This window comes from Notothenia rossii, assembly GCF_949606895.1.
Source record: "Notothenia rossii genome assembly, chromosome: 7".
Classification (NCBI taxonomy): domain Eukaryota; kingdom Metazoa; phylum Chordata; class Actinopteri; order Perciformes; family Nototheniidae; genus Notothenia; species Notothenia rossii.
The window spans coordinates 79,779,602-79,799,601 of NC_136905.1; the positions used below are offsets into that span (position 1 = coordinate 79,779,602).

General features: G+C 42.6%; 1 protein-coding gene across 1 annotated transcript in view; it reads right to left on the reverse strand.

Annotated features, from left to right (window-relative positions):
• fndc3ba (fibronectin type III domain containing 3Ba) overlaps window positions 1-20,000 on the reverse strand; it is an 82,637-nt gene that overhangs the window by 61,900 nt on the left and 737 nt on the right. Inside the window, exons 1-3 of the mRNA XM_079692854.1 lie at window positions 18,275-20,000; window positions 4,277-4,422; window positions 1,140-1,215 (exon numbers count right to left, since the gene is read on the reverse strand). The exon at window positions 18,275-20,000 is cut by the window's right edge and continues 737 nt beyond it. Coding sequence (XP_079548980.1) covers window positions 1,140-1,215; window positions 4,277-4,393 — 193 coding nt within the window. The 5' untranslated portion in view covers window positions 4,394-4,422; window positions 18,275-20,000. The remainder of the gene's footprint in view (window positions 1-1,139; window positions 1,216-4,276; window positions 4,423-18,274) is intronic.

The window sequence follows — 20,000 nt, forward strand, 5'->3', positions numbered from 1 at the left end:
TTTACTGTATGCAGTCAGGCATTATTTTATCTGTCTGTATCCGTCGTTCTGCATCTCATTGATCCATATCTTTGGAGCGCTTTCTAAACCGTATCTGCACATCTTTGTATCCGACCATCCCATCATGCACGGTGTCTATCTGGCATCATTCGTGCCTCTAAGCCCTGCATAGAGCGAACCCTCGATTTCAGGGAGAAATTGAATTACACGGCGGGCGGAGAAAAGGAGGTGGGTTGTAATTAGTTACAACATAGAGTTAGGGGTGGGGGGGGGTAGGGAGAGAGTTTTTTGTAGGGGAGAGTCAGAGTCTGTGCCAAAAGTGCTCTCACTCAAAGAACACCTTCACAGAGGGCACAGAAAGAGCGAGAGAAGAAGCGAGAGACAGACTGATGGAGAGAGATTGGGAAGAAAACAAAGGCCCCCTTTCAAAGCTTCTGAGTAGCAGCTTACGGTGCTGACATCATCAAAGTGGGACGCGAAAGTTGGGGAATTCCCATGTTACTGCCACCTCTGCCTTTCACAGCCTCTAAGTGACTTACGTTTCCATTCTTTGAATGAACTGATATCAGATGCAACCAGAGACAATGGCTCTCCACTCACAATCTGTCCCTGACTTTGCTATCAACTAGTCTTTTCATTGTATGTGAAGATAACAGCCAAGCATTTCCCCCTCACTTCCTTTTCCTCACCCTTAGTGCTGCGTTATTGAATACTCTCTCAAAAGACTACTACTAGGGACTAAGAACTTTTTGGCTAATGTCAATCAAACATGTTAATATGAGTCCTGACAATGGAAAAATATTATTGTGTGCAGGCAAAGAGACTTGCTTTATGGCCACAGAATAAAAAAAACTACCTTAATATTCCCTGTCTGGGTTACCTCACCAAATCCAGTTTCAAGTCTATATAATATGATTGTTCTATAAAGAAATATAAATAGAACCCAATGTCAAATTGATTTGCCGTCATGCTTTTCCACTGATGTTGTTCCAATAAGCAGTGAATTCAGTTGACTTAAACATCTGCAGCAAGCTTGTAATTAAAGTGATATAAATGACTCAGTCTTAAAGTGACACAGATCACAGCTGACAGCAAGCCACATGTTAATATGATAATACACAGTATATTGTGGGACTGACCCTGGATGCATTGCAGTGAGCCGTCCTCCGCCCGGATGGTGAACGTCTCCCCCGGGTTCACCTGCACCAGGATCACCTGTAGCAGCACACACACAAATCACACAGTTAGAAAAACACAGATATGATTAAATAGATGAGAATCAGAAAGCAACGATGAAATTAACTGTATCTTGCATGGACGCCCGTAACGTACGTCCATCTTCAACAATCACCAGAACATGATAGATTCCCTGCTGGGCAGCCAATAGGCTTGCAGAGGTGACATAACACACTATAATCATCAGATCCCAGAGTAGGGCGGACAAAGAGTTCACAGACATATGGAGGAGGTGTTAGGTAAGCTAATGATGACACAATGATGCTGTCTCACACACAGCCTGCTTTGTGGCTTTCCTTTTTAAAACACTTAAACCAGTACACACACATAATACACACATATAGAGATGCATTCACCACCACTTAACATACAAACAGGTGGCACACACACACACAAACAAACCAACATATATGACACTGTTTTGATTTCCCAGTGTCTCTGCTGAATATGCCGGAAGGGAGTGTGCATGCACCTTACCGTCATATTCTCCGCATGCAGATTGTTGAGAGTGTACACATGGCTGTAGACATGAAACAAGTGACCCTCCATCACACACACACGCACATGTGTTCACGCACACATGCATGCACACACGACCACAGCCCTGTCTACGCTCTACAGGTGTGCCGTCGTAAAATCCTCATATCCTGCGCTCTTCCTGTAGTGTCTGCATGCTCTCCCATCTCAGCGCTAACCTGCTCCTCTCCCTCTGACACACACACACACACACAGACACACACACACGCACACATCCACGCTTCCTGCTCTGTCTGCTGCAGCGGATGCTGTTGCTATGGGAACCCCAGCATAGTACAGGGCGACCCATGTTTCCCAAAGACTGAGAAAACCCCTATATTAGGCCATGTGGGTGAGTGTGTGTGAGTGTGTGTGTGTGTGTGTGTGTGTGTGTGTGTGTGTGTGTGTGTGTGTGTGTGTGTGTGTGTGTGTGTGTGTGTGTGTGTGTGTGTGTGTGTGTGTAAAATATTTATGTAGTGATTTTGTTGTGTTTTGAAAGATCATTGGACACTGAAACTGTAAATATAAAATCAGCTAATGGTTTATTAAACATTTTTTATATTTATTTACTTGTTTCTTACCCATAAAATCTTCTACAGTGTGTTTTGAAGTTGAACATGTTTCTATATGTTGGAGCCAAAAACACTTACAGCCAGGGAAGGGAATGAGCTCCTGCGATCTGCCAAATGCAGGGTGAGCTTTGGCTGCAGCAGGTAAACACTCGGGTCACCTGCCACCATCGCAAATGTTTTCCTCGTATTAGGAACTACTTTTTTATTTTTCGATGTTAAAAACAGCCGGGAATAAAATCCCAAGGCTACATTTCAGTCCGTGTTCAAAGGAATAGCACATTTTTAGAGAACATTTGCAATTTTATGTCGTTTTTGCTATTTTAGCATTATTAAGGCCAATCCAGCACAACTTTAAATGCCACCAGCGTGACAGACAAACGAGCCAATGGAGTGGTTAGATATGGGAATCGACAAGGAGGGCCACATTTATTTGTATTGCACTAAATGCTGTGTACTGATACTCAATTACGTGAAGGAGGTGAATCCTCAGAAAACAGATCCGCCTATTGGCTACATTAGCACCCTTTTCCCCCTAAGGTAGAAACTCTTACAACTACTTAAATACTAACAAATCATTATATTCTTGTTATTGGAAAAGGTTTAAAACCAAAAGCAAGACTATAAGGTGTGTGGTGCAGTGGGTTGTGCGTTGGTGTTCGGATCAGAGGGGCACAGGTTCAAACCCTACTGCAGTCAGCATGTCGTTGTGTCCCTGAGACACTTCACCCCAAATTGCTCCTGTGGGGATTGCCCACAGTATTGATTATGTAAGTTGCTTTGGATAAAAGTGACTAACAAGTAATGTAATATAAGTAGAAACTAACTCGTCATAAAATACGTTTTGTGAAATGCGTTTCACTTTTGCAGAAAGGAAAACTAAAGACACCCTCGATGTGGCAATTTGGCTCTTTGGAAGATTTACTCCATGACGCATATGTTCTTTAAACATTAAATTGTAGCCTAAGATTGTATTTGATAGCTCTGCTTGCACACAGGAACACACAGACACAGATAGACACACATACAACAGGTGTAGACACAGATAGGAAGGCTGAGAGACAAACACAAACACAGAAGTATGTACTCAGACTCAACACAGACACTTGTGTGCCCACACAGGGTAAGAGATACACACACAGTGAAACCCAGACCCATAAACAAACAAACACACACACATGGACACACACATGCAGAGTCTGTATAATCATCAGTCTAGATTGCTGATTCCACACTTGGAACCGTCTTCAAACTGCAGGGTGTTACAATAAAAAGAGCTCCCTAACTGCTGTGTGTTACAGCCAAAAACTTCTAACTGTTATCTGTCGCAGCCAGAGCACTCCCACCGAGCTTCCTCTGGGCTGCGGGGGAAACAGGCAGGGGAAAATGCATAAACATCATCCGTACCAAAAAGCACACGGATCAAAAATATATCTGTGGCAACAGGATTAGACCCATGTCAATTAACTGCTTTGCTTTTAAATGCGTCAATCGCTTCCTTTCGCCAAGTTAGCAGAGCTTGGGTGGGGTGTTGCACTTTGAAGGTGATCCAGTTGGCTCTGCGGCTTCTGATAAGATCAGTCAGCTTCAGAGCAAACCTTTTCCAGAGACATTTAATCTAAGGCCTTGGGATGTGTCAACAGGGCTAGTTACATGACTAGCACAAAGAAAAAAGTGTCTTAGGTGTTGAAAGATGGGAGTATAAGGCCTGTGTGCATCTGTGTTTATTCTTGTTCCTGTTACATGAATGCTTTACTGTACACGCTTGGCAGCTGTTCATTACCTGTGGCAACAACCCAAGAGCCATGTGACGAAATGACAACAAAGAGATGTGTTTGATGTGTATTCTTGCACACAACTGGTTGGCGTGTGTGTATGGCAACACAGGAATGTTGAAAGGAGGTGGATGCATTTGAATGATCACTGCGAGTGAACTGAAAGCAAACTGTGTTTACCTGCTGCGCTGCGTCACCGTTAACCATGTGAGGCATGAGAGGGACCTCCCCGTTCAGGAGGGGGGGCGGAGCCAAGTCCAGTGGAATCTGGTCTGTCATCATCATTGTGACGTACATTCATGGAGAAATTCACTGAACTGCCCTACCTGGGAAAGTACAGAGAGAGAGAAAATGAGGAACAGGGGACGTCAGCATTTTTCAGTTATATACAAACACACACTGAATAACATGTGGACATGATTAGGGTTTTTCCTGTATCGGTTCAAAGTAATGAAGCAGGTTTCAACCACCAACCAAAAAGGGAAGATTGATCTTTACTACCTCCTATGGTTTTTCATTCAAAATTGAAAGTATAAAGTGTGGCTTTGTATGCCTGAGTCACAAAGACCACATTGCTCACTTCAGAAAGTCCAAACCTACGTATACAATTCAAAAGTAATTGTTGTTTTGGGGAAATGTTTTAATTTAGTTTCTTATCAAAATGCTGACCATGATCATATCTATACTGTACATTATGAAGCTGGGGCAAGCAGCCAGAGAGCTTTGCTTAGCTTAGCAAAACGTTATGGATTTAAAACAGTCAATCAAAACCTCTGAAGTTCACTAAATGTCACAAAGATGTTTGTTTTGTTTTTATGCTAGTCTGGGCTAGCCGCCTTTAGCTTCCTGAAAGATGAAAGTGGTATCAACCCTTCATCTAACACTCAAGAAGAAAGCAAATATGCATCATTCCCAAAATCCTGTTGTATAATTAAACTTGAGGCAAGATGATGCCAAGTCTTCAAAAGGTGTTCCGGTGTGTTTCCATTGGTGTTTATTGTGCAATTTCCTTATCAACAAGATCCTTTCCCATTTCCTGTTAGCGTAAAAACCTCTTTGCGTGGGTGAGGGCGATTATGACATTTGTTTGTTCCCATTGGGTTCAATGTAGTGTGGTTTCCTTCCCAATATGAATAAGACTTTGGATCAAAACCCAGATTCAATTCTAATAAAAGAGGTGTACAAGATACATGACAGAATACTGGAAAAACTCAAATGAGCAAGAGAGAGAATAATGGTCAAGAAAACAAGACCTGGAGCGCAAGAGCAACAAATAGAGTCATGGAAAGAGAATGAAGACAGACTACTATTAATACTTTTCCTAATGTGCCGTCGATAATAACACCTTTGCATAGAAGTGCACTCCAGTGAAATACAACAAGTCCCATCATGTCAATGTAGAAGAAAGAAAGATGTGAGAGGCAGAGAAAACAGAAAATAGAGAGAGGGACTAATTCAAAGCACTTCATCATCAACAATAGTCTTGTAAAATACAGGGGGGATTACAGTGAATATCCTGTAGAGGACTAATAAAAAGAGAGGTAGAGGATGAATAGGGTCTTGGTTTGATATGTGAATAGGGATTACTGCACCTGCTGTCAGCTTTGTAAACACAGGGTTATATATAAACATGCACACAGGAAGAATAAGACATCTTCCGAGGCTTAATGAGGGCGAGTTGTGACCAAGAGGAGCTGAATCTGTGTTTGGTTTCTTTGCTTGCATAATAATAGCAGTAAAAACCAAATAAAAGAAAAAACCACGTCTATTCATCTTAAGTGCAATAACTTGGCTTCGCCTAAATGGACAAGAACCAACATCACAAAAGCAATGTGTCTCAGCAGGGTTTGAGCCAAGCTGCTGAACTAAACCTATCCGTCAACGTATGTGTTTACACACACACACACACAGCACGAGAACCACATGAGCCCCCCTACGGTTAGGTCAGCAGTAATGTATATACACGCTGTGTCCTTGGGGAACACACATTTATTCAGCAGATACACAAAGGACCCGAGCCATAATGTTCCGCAACAGCTAACGTAGCTCAAACACAAACACACATATACAAACACACACACACACACACACACACACATCCATTGCCAGAGATAGATTACTGAATGACGTATGTGCTGCAATTCAATGCTGCTGAGTGAAATCCCTGCTAAAGAGCTACTGACTAATGGTTATAAGCTGCTACACACACACACACACACACACACACACACACACACAGTATGCATTAAGGATATGCTTTTCATTTCTGTAAAGACGTGTCACTGATATCCATCACACACACACACACACACACACACACACACACACACACACACACACACACACACACACACACACACACACACACACACACACACACACACACACACACACACACACACACACACACACACACACACACACACACACACACACACACACACACACACACACACACACACACACACACACACACACACACACACACACACACATCCTCTGAAGACAGCTGTGTGTCGTTGTATGTCTTTTCCTTCAGCTGGTCGTCTTCTCTGACAGGCTCTTTGAAAGGGTTGGTAGATCACACAGCTGTGGCTCATACTGTTGCAACATAAACACTCACACACTCACACATCACTCCTGGTGTCCTTCTTGCCTTTCTGACGCTATCTTTTCTTGTAATTGTTGATTTAGTTCTTTCTCTGTCTTAAAAACGGCCTCTTTTTCCATCTGAGCCCCGTTTCCAGCTCAGCCTGGCCATCCTGCCTTGAACACACACACACACACACACACACACACACACACACACACACACACACACACACACACACACACACACACACACACACACACACACACACACACACACACACACACACACACACACACACACACACACACACACACACACACACACACACACACACACACACACACACACACACACACACACACACACACACACACACACACACACACACACACACACACACACACACACACACACACAGTTGCGTCCAGGACACATCACAGACAGATGGTAACACCACTCTGAACTCTGCCAGGAAAAAGAAAAGAGCGAGACAGAGAAGAAAGGAGAAGGAAGAGAGGGAATAAGTATATGAAGAATCGGCTCGTATGATAAATGGAGAGCGAATGAAGAGCAGGACCGTCAAAGGCATCTCTTCCAATAACCTTGTGTTCTTATAATAACCCCTCATTTCCTGTAGAAATTCATTATATTCTAACAATCTTTTTACCCATGAATACTCATCGGTCTGAATGTACGGTACGCTATGAATATTCAAGGACTTCTAGTGTTAGGAAAGTTCACGGACACGAAGTCATTTTTTTAAAAAGGGTTATAATTGTCACTGTAACCCTTTTTGTTGAGCTCACCCTTGTAACAGGTTTGGATTTTGGGGTGGGTGCCCCTTTTTTCACTTCCTCTCTGTTTTTTAGATTAGAATATTGATGACACTTCTGTACATAAATATGCAGCTACAGCCTGAGGATGGTAAGTTTAGCTAGGGCTGCTCAATTAATCGTATTTTAATCGCAATTACGATTATGGCTTGCAACGATTACGAAAACAACGTAATTAGGTATGTCCCGATCACCTTTTTTTGCTCCCGATCCCATTCCGATCATTTGATTTTGACAATTTGCCGATACCGATTTTTCCCGATCCGATCTTTATGCAATGCATTAAGAGAAAAAAAAGAAAAAAAGCATTCAAGTGGTTCCTTAAGGTTATTTTTTTTATTTAAATTGAATATTCTATCCAACATGGATATAGCTTCTTTTTTCACAGCAGCATTGGATCAGTTCAGTTGTGCAGCATTGGATCAAAACAAAATAAAGCTTATCAGTACTCGTTAGCTTACTGCTACAATTAGACACTGCGCCCTGCCCACTCTGTTGCCAGATTTGAGAGAAATAAGCAACCAGGTCTATGAAAACAAGCCCCAAAGAAGCAACACATACATGATGTTCTGTAATTTGAAACCAAAACTAAGGCCTGAGGATGACTTTAAGACTTGAACATGGTCATTTTTGTTTTGTAACATTGAATACAAAATTAAAAAATTAAAAAATTCCGATCCCCGATTTTTTTTCTCCCTATTCCGATCTTTTGAAAATCACGTGATCGGCTCCGATCCCCGATCACGTGATCGGATCGGGACATCTCTAAACGTAATCGAAATAAAACGATTATCTTTTTATTATTTTTTTATTGGTTTTTTAGTTGAGTTATACTTAAATTTCAAGGTAATCAACTGTTAAAAACATACTGTTCACATTTTTTTTCCCCAATGAATTGATGTTTTCAAAATTAATGAATAACCGTTTTTAATAATCGTAATATCAATTATTGACCAAAATAATCGAGATTATGATTTTTGCCATAATCGAGCAGCCCTAAGCTTAGCTAAGTATCAAGACTGGAAGACCGCCCAATCAGCTCCTCTAAAGCTACCTCACTAATTATTACCTCCTTTATGAGGTTATGTTATTGGTCCGTTTCTTTGTTAGTCAGCAAAAACCACTCTTGAGATTACCATTACACTTTTGGGAAATGTGTTAGTAAGGACCAAAAAAGAGCCTGTTACATTTTGAGGCAGATCTGAAAACAGTCTTTAAACCTTTTCAATGTTTTTTACATTGCATCACAAGGACTGTTTTTTGAGCTTTCAAAGTTTCACCTTCTACTGAACACATTATATCTTGTTTGTTTAATCTGTACCAAAACAAATTTTTTTTAGGCGGGTTGCATGTCGAACTGTTTATTGGCTTCTTCCCAATCTTAAACATTAAGCCAACCCTTTACTGGCTTTGTATTTAGCGGACAGAGATATGTGCTACTGATCTTCCCACTTTTGAAAATCATATCCTAAAATGTAAAAAAAACCAAAACGATTTCTTTAAGGCAATTATAAAGCAGTCTAAGACACAATGTGCTGTGTTCTGCTTTCACTGCAATTTGGAGCTACTGATGTGTGAAATTGAACATTGCAGACTGATTATCCAGTTGGCTATTGACGTCTGATTTAGTGACAATTTGCCTTGTAATGCTGAGTCATGGTGGACGTTAAATGTAGGAAAAATGCAAATGCACATTTTGTTCCGCAGCTGTTTCCTACAGGATCTAATGTACATATCTGCAAATGTACTGTATCAGTCAATGAATAATGACCATTGTTTTCCAGTGAAATTATTACCAGATGGCTGCTGTTGTTGACAGCTTCAGACATCACCATGCCCACACAAACACACACTCACACACACAACCACATACAGTGGTTTCCGTTCCCCTGTGGAATGTGGGAGGAATAAGGTGTCGATTCCCAACAGGGATAAAAAGCTACATTGAAAAACTCCATGCTGAATCCAGAAAACAATCACCCACTTGTCCGGGTGTATGAATGTTTGTGTGTGTAAAGGAACATGAATGTGGGTGTGTGTGTGTGTGTGTGTGTGTGTGTGTGTGTGTGTGTGTTTCTATGTCATTAGACAGAAAGCCCTGTGTAAGCATGGAAAACACACTGAAATGTAACACACTCGCACGCACACACAGAAGCTCTTGATGTGTACGGGCAGCTCTGACCTAATAACACAACAGCAATTACTCACACAGTCATTCATCACTCACACACACTCACACACACACACGCCCAATGACTCCAGTTTGTCCATCCTGATGAAGCATGATGGATATTCACAACCACCTAACAGACTGTCTGACTTACTTCCAGTCGAGTGCTTCACACTTCTCTCTCCCCTCCATCATGACATGCACACCGGCCACACACACACACACACACACACACACACACACACACACACACACACACACACACACACACACACACACACACACACACACACACACACACACACACACACACACACACATATGCAACAGCCAAAATCAGTTGAGACTGGTATTTCTTACTCTGATTAATGTGGCCATGGAGAATAGTCTTTAATTTTTCTTATTTTGCAAAAATAAGTAAACACTCAAATCAAGCTCAATGTGCTCTATCCAGCTTTTACTTCTCTTATTCTTCTTATGAATGAGTTATTCATAAAAACAACATTGTGAAACTGATCACATGTCCACTTCCTTTTTATTTTGAATATAGAGATTTCCATTGATGACGCAAGTTAAATAGGCCCGGTGAAAGCATGTCGTGTTTACCAGCAGAGTGAAGGATGCCACGGGTGATATAAGGCTAACATTAGCTAATTGGCCATACATATTTATTCTGCTTGGCTGTGCAAATGACTGCTACTTCTTAAGTCTTGCAACTAGGGAGATCAAAGTCAGTCGTGTGCTCCTGGCGTTGGTAATGCTGAATCAGTGCTTCAACATGTCTGACACTCCTTAATTGTGTTTCTACTTTACTGTAAATGACAGCAGTAAGACGTTTCATCAGCTCTATGTGGTCAAAAGATGGCAGTTTTAAACATGTTTTAAAGTTAAAAAAACATTAAAAGATGTAATATAAAAGGTATTTAAGAAAGGGTCATTTTAGTTTAAAACCCATATTGTTTAATATGCGTTGAAGCTCCCCCCTGCAGTTTGCCTTTAGGGTACAAATTTAAGGCGGTGTTTACACGAGAACGAAACTGTTGTATCTGCTACTTTTCTCTCGCCCGTTCGTTCACACAAGGCCGTAACGGAACCGAGGAAACGGACCCCGCAAACGATAACGGGTCCCAAGGTGGATAGATCTGCAACCTCAACGCTCTGGGGGGCCAAACGGCTCAGTGTGTATGTCCTCTACCAGTGATTTTCAAACTCTTTTCAATAATGTACCTCCTTTGAAAAAAAATTCAGCCAAGTACCCCCTGATCAGCGCAAAAAAAATGTGTTAGGGAAGAAATGCCTATATAAAGAGGTACAGTACAGTGCTGGGGTCTGATTTATTAAAACAACAACCTTGTATCTGAGGAAAACTTAAATGCTACCTTTCAATTTTTTACAATCCATCACTTCATTCATGGCAAACCAATTTTAACATCATGCAATAACACTAAGACGACATTAGTTGCATTGAACAGATCTTTTTAATAAGTTGTACTTACAATGTAGTGAGAGACATGGGCTTGCGCTTCACTGAGGATCTTTGTTATTCTGACAGGGAGGCAAACTGCAGTTATTACACTTCGCGTTTTGAAATATGTGTAACTCTGTAATATAAAACCCACACTGCTCAAACTTCGTTATTTTTATTTTTGTTCATTAACATAAAATAAATCTCACGTGAGAACCACTGTCCTATATGATAATTTCCTGATAACGATGAAGCCATAGCCCCACCTCTGCTGTAGCATGGTCAGCTACTGCTACTGCTACTGACCATGCTACAGATGTTAGTGCAAAATCTACAGCTCCTCTACCACAACCATCAGCAACAAGTGGACATGGAGAACTACATGAACTACATGTTGCTAAATCCACTGCGGGGCATAAACAGAAGGGCAACCATGGCAACCATGCTCGGGAGTCTTCTTCGCTGCTTTTGGTGTATTTTGTGGCGGAAGTTACTACGCCCCTTACAGACCCGTTATATCTACTACAGCGTCTCCAGCGTGTTCGAGCGGTCTCGTGCGGAAGTAGAGCGCCACTTACAGGCCTGGTATATGTACTACAGCGTTTCCAGTGGTCTCGTGTGAACGGACACGTTAAATGACCCGAATGCGTGTGAACGGAAGACTTTTTTGAAAACAAATTCGGTGCGTAAACGCAAACGTTCCCGTGTATGACTGAACCTTCGTAATTGTTGTGCATGTTATGAATAAAAAACCTTGAACTTCAAGGTTCCTTTGCAACCCACAGCATAATGGTTTTAAATGTGCTAATGTTTTAGTATTCCTTTTTTAGAGAGGAAGATATTCTTCACACATGACTGATGTGACAAGACTTTCTCAGAAGTGGTTGTGTCACACAAGAAGATACGAATTGATTTCAGATGATTTCCTGCCCCCCCCGAGCACTATTCTCAAGGGACAGGCAGTGGAGATGATGGAAATCTATAAAAGTCTAGAGACTCAGACAGAAGGCAGGTTGAACTTTGAGAGGCACAGGACCTAATCTCCGAGATAAGTCTGAAGCAGCTATTGTTGGACCGAGGAATGCGTCTCTCTGGCAACAAATGTGCTTTTCCATCAATGTTGCATACTGTAGTCGGTCTACACCTGTCTTTTGTATAAGAGAATGGTAAAACTTGAATAAAAAGTGGTTTCTTTTAATTGCAAATACCATATACTTTCTTAGTTTGATCAATTGTTCACTTTTCTTGATGTGGAGTATTGTTTCATTTGTATAATTAGTATCTTGCATAACTGCGCTCAACATATAAAAACACTGATATGCAGGACAGAGAGACATTTGTCAGAGCATTGGATCTCAATTAAAACAAACAGTGACTCTCACGGAGCCATGTTTGTCCAAAAGAGCATGGCCTTTTTGGTCAGCTGTTTTACATACACTAAAAAAACACACTGTCCTGAATAACAGTTTAGTAAAGAAAGCATTACCAGCTACATACCGTACTAACATCCGCTAACAGAGACTGAATCAAAGCTCTTTCATACAGCACACCAACTTTTCCAGAAACTTGGGAAAACTTTCAGGAACTTAAAGCTGGTTCTGATTTTGGTTTCTTGATTCTTTCCACAAAAACTGCCCTGCAACCAAGGTACTAGTTTTCATTGGCCTGCAAAACACTGGGGTGGAGTTTGGACGACTTAACTGAGATGACTGCTTATTCACAGCTTTGCAAGAATCTTACACAACCACCTTTTTTTAAATACCGGCAACCATGTTATTAGACAACCAGATAAGCAAGACGGTAAATCTTAGTTACTGGAAAATGTTCGGTAAAAAAGGTTCCATAGAAAGAATGAAGAAAGAAGAAAGAGCAGCAGATCAGGGAGGAGGCAACCAGGAGGAGACAATATGAGAAATGGGAGAGGTTTAAAGACAATAAAAACAAGAGAAACATATTCACACTAAGCAAAACGAGAAAGAAAGATGGAGAATTGAAACTGAACTTTATTTGGTACTCAGGTCGTTATTCTCTGTAATTCTGTGGTTTAACAGTCATGAGGGATAAACCCTGGACAGTTGCATCCTGTTTATATTTTTAAAACAAGCTAAATCAGTAGACACTCCTAAAAGGCACTTCCTGTGTTTGTAACTCATATCATTCACTGGTATAAGCTTTACAAAAAAGGTTGCTGATGTACCTGATCTGTAATGTGCGTGTGATATAGTGACACAGAAGGAGGGAGATAACAGAGAGAGAATGGGAGACATAGGTGCAGGTATCCTCTTCCTCATGATGGGTGTGTTAAGCAGAGAGGAATGCTCTCAGGTGTCCGTGTTCAGAACTGAATGGCTATCTATTCCCTGCAACACACACACACACACACACACACACACACATCTTATAAACTGACAACCTTAATCTGCGCTGGCCTTTAATATACAAGCAAACAAACACATTGATGTGTGTGTGTGTGTGTGTGTGTGTGTGTGTGTGTGTGTGTGTGTGTGTGTGTGTGTGTGTGTGTGTGTGTGTGTGTGTGTGTGTGTGTGTGGAGAAAGAGGTAGCTTTCTAAATATGGTGGGAAACTGCCACCAACACCACTCCCATTCAACCCCAGCTCCTTTTACAAAAGGTATTCAGTCGAGGAGAGACCTGCTCCCTCACACACACACACACACACACACACACACACACACACACACACACACACACACACACACACACACACACACACACACACACACACACACACACACACACACACACACACACACACACACACACACACACACACACACACACACACACACACACACACACACACACACACACACAGAGAGAGAGAGAGAGAGAGTACCTTTATACCAGAAGAGAGCAAGAGGTGGGGTTGAGAAGGGGGAGATGCAGAGAAAGATGGAGGGGGGAGGTAAGAGGGAAAGAAGGGGGTAGAGGAAGGCAACGAGGAATGCTGTGCTTGTGCTTACTTTGAGGAGAGCGTGAACACACACACACACACACACATATTTGGGAAAGACAGAGAGGGGATTTATAAAAGATGGAACCTCTTTGGGTTCCCACGTCGGCTGGCAGCTTTCTGCACATATGGAGTCTGTGTGTGTGTGTGTGTGTGTGTGTGTGTGTGTGTGTGTGTGTGTGTGTGTGTGTGTGTGTGTGTGTGTGTGTGTGTGAGAGAGAGAGAGAATTAAGGGGCTGAAAGAGAGGAACAGAGGGAAAGTGTTTAAAGCAAAATTCTGAGTTTTCGGAATTTGCCATCACGCATTTGGCATGCATATGCCTGTGCATACATTTTTGCAGTGCTTTTAAGTGTGCACGCCTCTGTGTGTGTGTGTGTGTGTGTGTGTGTGTGTGTGTGTGTGTGTGTGTGTGTCTATGGTCGAAGTCCTCCTGCCCTATAATTGCGGTAATGATATGTCATCCACGGAGAAGAACTCAGAACGGGTGGAGTGGAATGCAACGGACATATACGAGCGCACACACACGTTCCACTTGCAAACCATGTATGAACAAGCTCCTCTCATCAGGCCCTGAACCGAGGCCTTTGGAGCACATTTCCCCCCCGCCGACAGATGGGATCCAGCACCTTGAGAAACCACATCTAAAAAAGGTACAAAAGCCTCAATCAACCAGCTTCAGGCATATCTTTTAATCAAGCCATTTAACCTCAATGCCACGTTATACAGAGTTTAACAATGTAGTCTTTTCCCTGCAGCATCATTGATCATGTCATCGTTTATTCGTAAAAAAAAATACGCTGGTCTCCTTAACTTCTCATCCCTAAGGTAGGGTCAAAGAAAGTTAGCTTTGAGAAAGTAACATTGCTATTATGAAAATGAATAGCACATTAAGCTGACACTGGAACTAGCAGTTGAAGGTTGATGGTATATCTTATGGACACTTATGAACTTTTGATAGTTTAAGTCTAGGACGATCCAGGACCGCCAAACTCGGAATATCTGCAGCATTTCCTGCATGGCTGAGCATTTCACGACTTTTAAAGAATTCAAATGAGTCTCCAAGGTTAAACAGCAGTTTCCTTCATCTTCCACATAGCTCAAGGCAGACGAGGAGCTATTACCAATCTGTATTGAGTGCTGGAAATGCTGGAACGCCCCTAAGCAATGTCTGGCGAAATCTTGAACAGCCATACTGCTTTTGATAAATGGAATAAAAACATCTTTAAATACATTTTTATTTCCTAGATGACTTCTTTCATAAAACTGTTCTTTCTCTCAAATGTTCTGTCTTTCCCCTCGTCTGCATTTCCCCCCGGTTTCCTCGAAAAATACCAGGCATTCTGCAGATCATTGTGTGCAGCCGGAGCGCCGACAAGTCAGGACTCAGCCTTGTAAACGACAGTCTCAGCACATTGCTCCCCGTCCGTCCCTCAGCCTTCAAACACACAAATAAGCACCCATGGCAAAGCCTTTCTCCCCTGTCATCCTCCCATCCATCCATCTACCCACCCATCCAATCCTCTCTTCAGGCCTGGTTTCCAGGAACACAGGCCAGAAACAGATGACCCAGTGACTACAAGTCAGCCTTTTCTCTACCTCCCCGTCTCCTAATGAGCCTAAGATTAAAGTGTCGTCTGTGCATCTTTGTTCTTTGTCAAAACACACAATGTCCAACTTTGGACAACTTTTAATCAAAAGAGAAAATGAGTTAAAAGAAGAGAAATATGTCTTGTACGTGTAAAAACAACATGATGGTGGACACAATGAAAACAAAACTCGGACAGCTTCGATCAACATAAAATAAGTGTATTGGAATTAAATCATTTCCAGGGTGCCAAATAAGTAGCTCAGCCAAAGTCTCCAGGATCTGACTCTATTGCCATCCACTTCCTGGAAAGGCCCCGCCTTCCTCGCATTCCTCTACCCTGTCAAAACACAGCTCCCCTCTCCCACTGGCTGATGGGAAACCAGCGGCTCCCTTAATAGGCTGTTGCCGGGGCAGTGGGCGGGAGGAAGTCAAAGCGGAGCTCAAAGAAGCAGCGGCCCATTTCCAGGGAGAGACTAAGTTACATAACTACACACACACACACACACACACACACACACACACACACACACACACACACACACACACACACACACACACACACACACACACACACACACACACACACACACACACACACACACACACACACACACACACACACACACACACACACACACACACACACAGGATCAAGACAACACCCTCAACGTGGCGTATCACAAAACAGGGTCAGAGAGAAAGAAAGGTGACAAGACAGTAGAGGGAGTGGAGAGAAAGAAAAGGGGACTGAGAGGAGAGAAGTTGAGAAAGGGGCGGAAGGGAGGAAGGGCGGGAGGGGTAGGTGAGGCATCAGTTTTCCTTGTGAACAAAATGAAGAGGAAATGGCAATTTTACACTCAGGTCAGGAGCGTAGGGAGAGCAGTTCCAGTGTGTGAGCGAGGCGGAGAGAGAAAGGTTAATTGGTGTATGGTGGAGGATCACCTTCATCAAACCCTAAGCGGAAGAGCAGTAGACCGAGTAGGAGAACTGTGCCAAGAATCAAATATACACACACACACACACACACACACACACACACACACACACACACACACACACACACACACACACACACACACACACACACACACACACACACACACACACACACACACACACACACACTCATGACTGAGAAAGCTCTGTAACTTTGTCCAAAGCAAAGCAATTTGGTGTTATTAAATCAATCTGATCATCTGTTGCCCGTCGACACAGGGCAGACTTGACAGCAAACCGTTGACTGACAGAAGGGAAGGTAGGATGGAAAGAAGAGGAGGAGGAAAGGAGAGAGGAAAGAAGACAGGAGGAAAGGAGAGAGGAGCAAAGGAGAGAGGACAGAGGAGAAGGGGAGAAAAGGGGGGAGGGGGCGAAAGAGGGGGCCGCACGTTGAGTGTGTGGAGAAAGAAATGTGTGGAATCCTAATTGTGTTATTGCTCCAGAACAAACATTAGTCCTGCCTGTCATACCACAGACAGCAGGCAGTGAGCGTGTGTGTGTGTGTGTGTGTGTGTGTGTGTGTGTGTGTGTGTGTGTGTGTGTGTGTGTGTGTGTGTGTGTGTGTGTGTGTGTGTGTGTGTGTGTGAGAGAGAGAGATAGAGAAGCAGAGAAGATTGAATGAGCCCTGCAAATAAGTAGTGAAACTAAGAGAGTTTGAAACATGCTCTCCACTTTTTCCCTGGCTATTCACAATGCAGCGCGCTCACAATCAGCTCAGTGTTTCGTGTGTGTCAGCGTCACATCAGGACAGCGCAGCTAGCTCCAACAGATGTGTGCATCTGCCAGCAAGCCCTCCCTCCTGCAGCTGCACGGCTGTGGGCTGGCTGTGTGTGTGTGTGTGTGTGTGTGTGTGTGTGTGTGTGTGTGTGTGTGTGTGTGTGTGTGTGTGTGTGTGTGTGTGTGTGTGTGTGTGTGTGTGTGTGTGGTTGGACTGGGGGCCAGCAGGCAGTAAACCCACAGTAGAGGCCCTGACAGTCCAATGCTTGCCACGTAGCAGCGACGTAACTCCACGGGAGAGGAGGCTAGCAAAAGGGAGATTTATATTCTCTCCGTGGCTCCTGTGCATGACAAAAATATGCAGAAAATAATGGAGGGAAACAATGTTTGGAAGTCTAAACAGAGGCGACACAACTCAAGACTTTGTGATAGCGTTTATCAGAGTCAAAGACACTGACGTTTCAACCAATTACATCAGCCAGGACCACCACACTCCCTCCTTCCTGTTTTCCTCCAACTGAGAGTTATTTAGTGATACAGATGTTCAAGGCCTGTTTCCACTAACTGGTGACCACACACACACACACACAACAAAATGATTTACCGACCATCACAAACAACAACTCATCCCGCCTTAATCATCATCATTAGCACTGATGTCATTGTCTTCATTACTTCCATCAGCCCCATCAATGTCTCTAACATCTTCAGGATGTTACTGCAAAAAATGGTTATCTTCCTTATCCCTTTCAATATGCCAGTGAGCCTTAAGATACTGCTGTTAGTGTGTTGCATACAGAGGAAGTAGCTATTCTCCCACAAGCACATGAACATGACTCACTTCTCTTCATGGCAGCGCTTCCAGATTTTCCTTCTCCTTTTGTCCTTTTCTCCCCCTCCTCCCTCTCTTTCTCTCTCTCTCTTCCTCCCTCTCATCCCTCCTCCTGTCCCACCAAAGTTCAGACTTTTCTTCATCAGATCCAGAGAGGCTGCCGGCTGAGCGCAGAGAGATCACAGCAAACCCCTCCCTAACACCTTGAATCTCCAAGGCTCAGTCTGGCCGCACACATGGAGGCTAGTTTGAAAAGCCAGGAGACTGGAGTTGGGCTGACTGGTGGTGAAATAACGGGCTGTGGAGATGCACACAGGCCATCTTGGTGCTAGCTTGGCATGGCTAGTGTTGGATTGTGTTTGTTGTTCCCGCGTCCAGGAGAGAAGTTAAAATAAAGAGACTAATGGAGTCTCTGAAAAAGTTCAATTAAATTCAAGTACTTTATTTAAGTAGCGTGGTAATGAAACCAGTAGTGGAGACATCAGTTGTTGTCTCGAAGTTGCAGCGGTGAAAAGAGAGCGAACAAGCCTCTCCACCTATCTATATATCTCATCCGTGACTCCTCGTCTCAATGGCGGCCGTGTTGACGGGGGTCCGCCCTCCTCTTTCTTCTATGTCCGATATCGTGTAAAACAGAGGATTTAGACGTTGTGTATTAATTGCATAACTCCACACGCCTTTTCTCCTCATACACTCTTTCATGACTTTTTATTTAATGCATTTTAACGGCTGTAATCGATGTTAACGTAAAACCGGAAGTGGTCATTGTTGTCAACGGCAAAGCCTTTCAATACAGCTTTTCAAAGTAAACTTTAACCGGAACTGTTTTCAGAATAAAACAGTTTTCGCGTAAAACAGAGGATTTAGACGTTGTGTATTCATTGCAGAACTCCACACGCCTTTTCTCCTCATACACTCTTTCATGACTTTTTATTTAATGCATTTTAACGGCTGTAATCGATGTTAACGTAAAACCGGAAGTGGTCATTGTTGTCAACGGCAAAGCCTTTCAATACCGCTTTTCAAAGTAAACTTTAACCGGAACTGTTTTCAGAATAAAACAGTTTTAAACTTACTGTGTATTTAAGTTAAATTACGTCATTCAATATTGATTTTTAATTTCTTACACTAGCTGGAATATAGTGTTAAATAAGAGCAGTTTGAAGTCTTTTTAAAGGATTGTTAAAGATCCAGGAACTGTTGTATATCTATAATACCAATGTTTTTCTTTGGCGGGCAAAGCAAATCCGAACCATAGTGACCTTTAACCCCTTTACATTACATTTCATTTGGCTGACGCTTTTAAGCGAATTACAATAAGTGCATTCGACCAACAAGATACAAACTTGAAGAAAACAGAATCATATAAGTACATCAGGTTTCATGGAGCTAAAACATTTCAAGTGCTACTCAACTGGCTTTAGATAAGCCAGTCCTTGATTAGTATAAGCGCTTTGTTAGTAATTCTATCGCTCGAAGTGGAGTCGAAAGAGATTAGTTTTCAGTCTGCGCCTGAAGATGTGCATGCTAGTTATTGAGGCAACATAGGTGTTTTTTTTAAGGACACAAAAGGAGCATGGAATTCAAAGCCCTTATTGCATTGAAAGTCAAACAAAACGGTAGAAAGGAAGCGGAAAAACCAAAATAGATTGGTCATTTGTCATTGTGAGACTTTTTTTCTCTTTCTCAAAAACACACACATCAAATCTCAGTAGGATTCACACTGTGGGCTCTC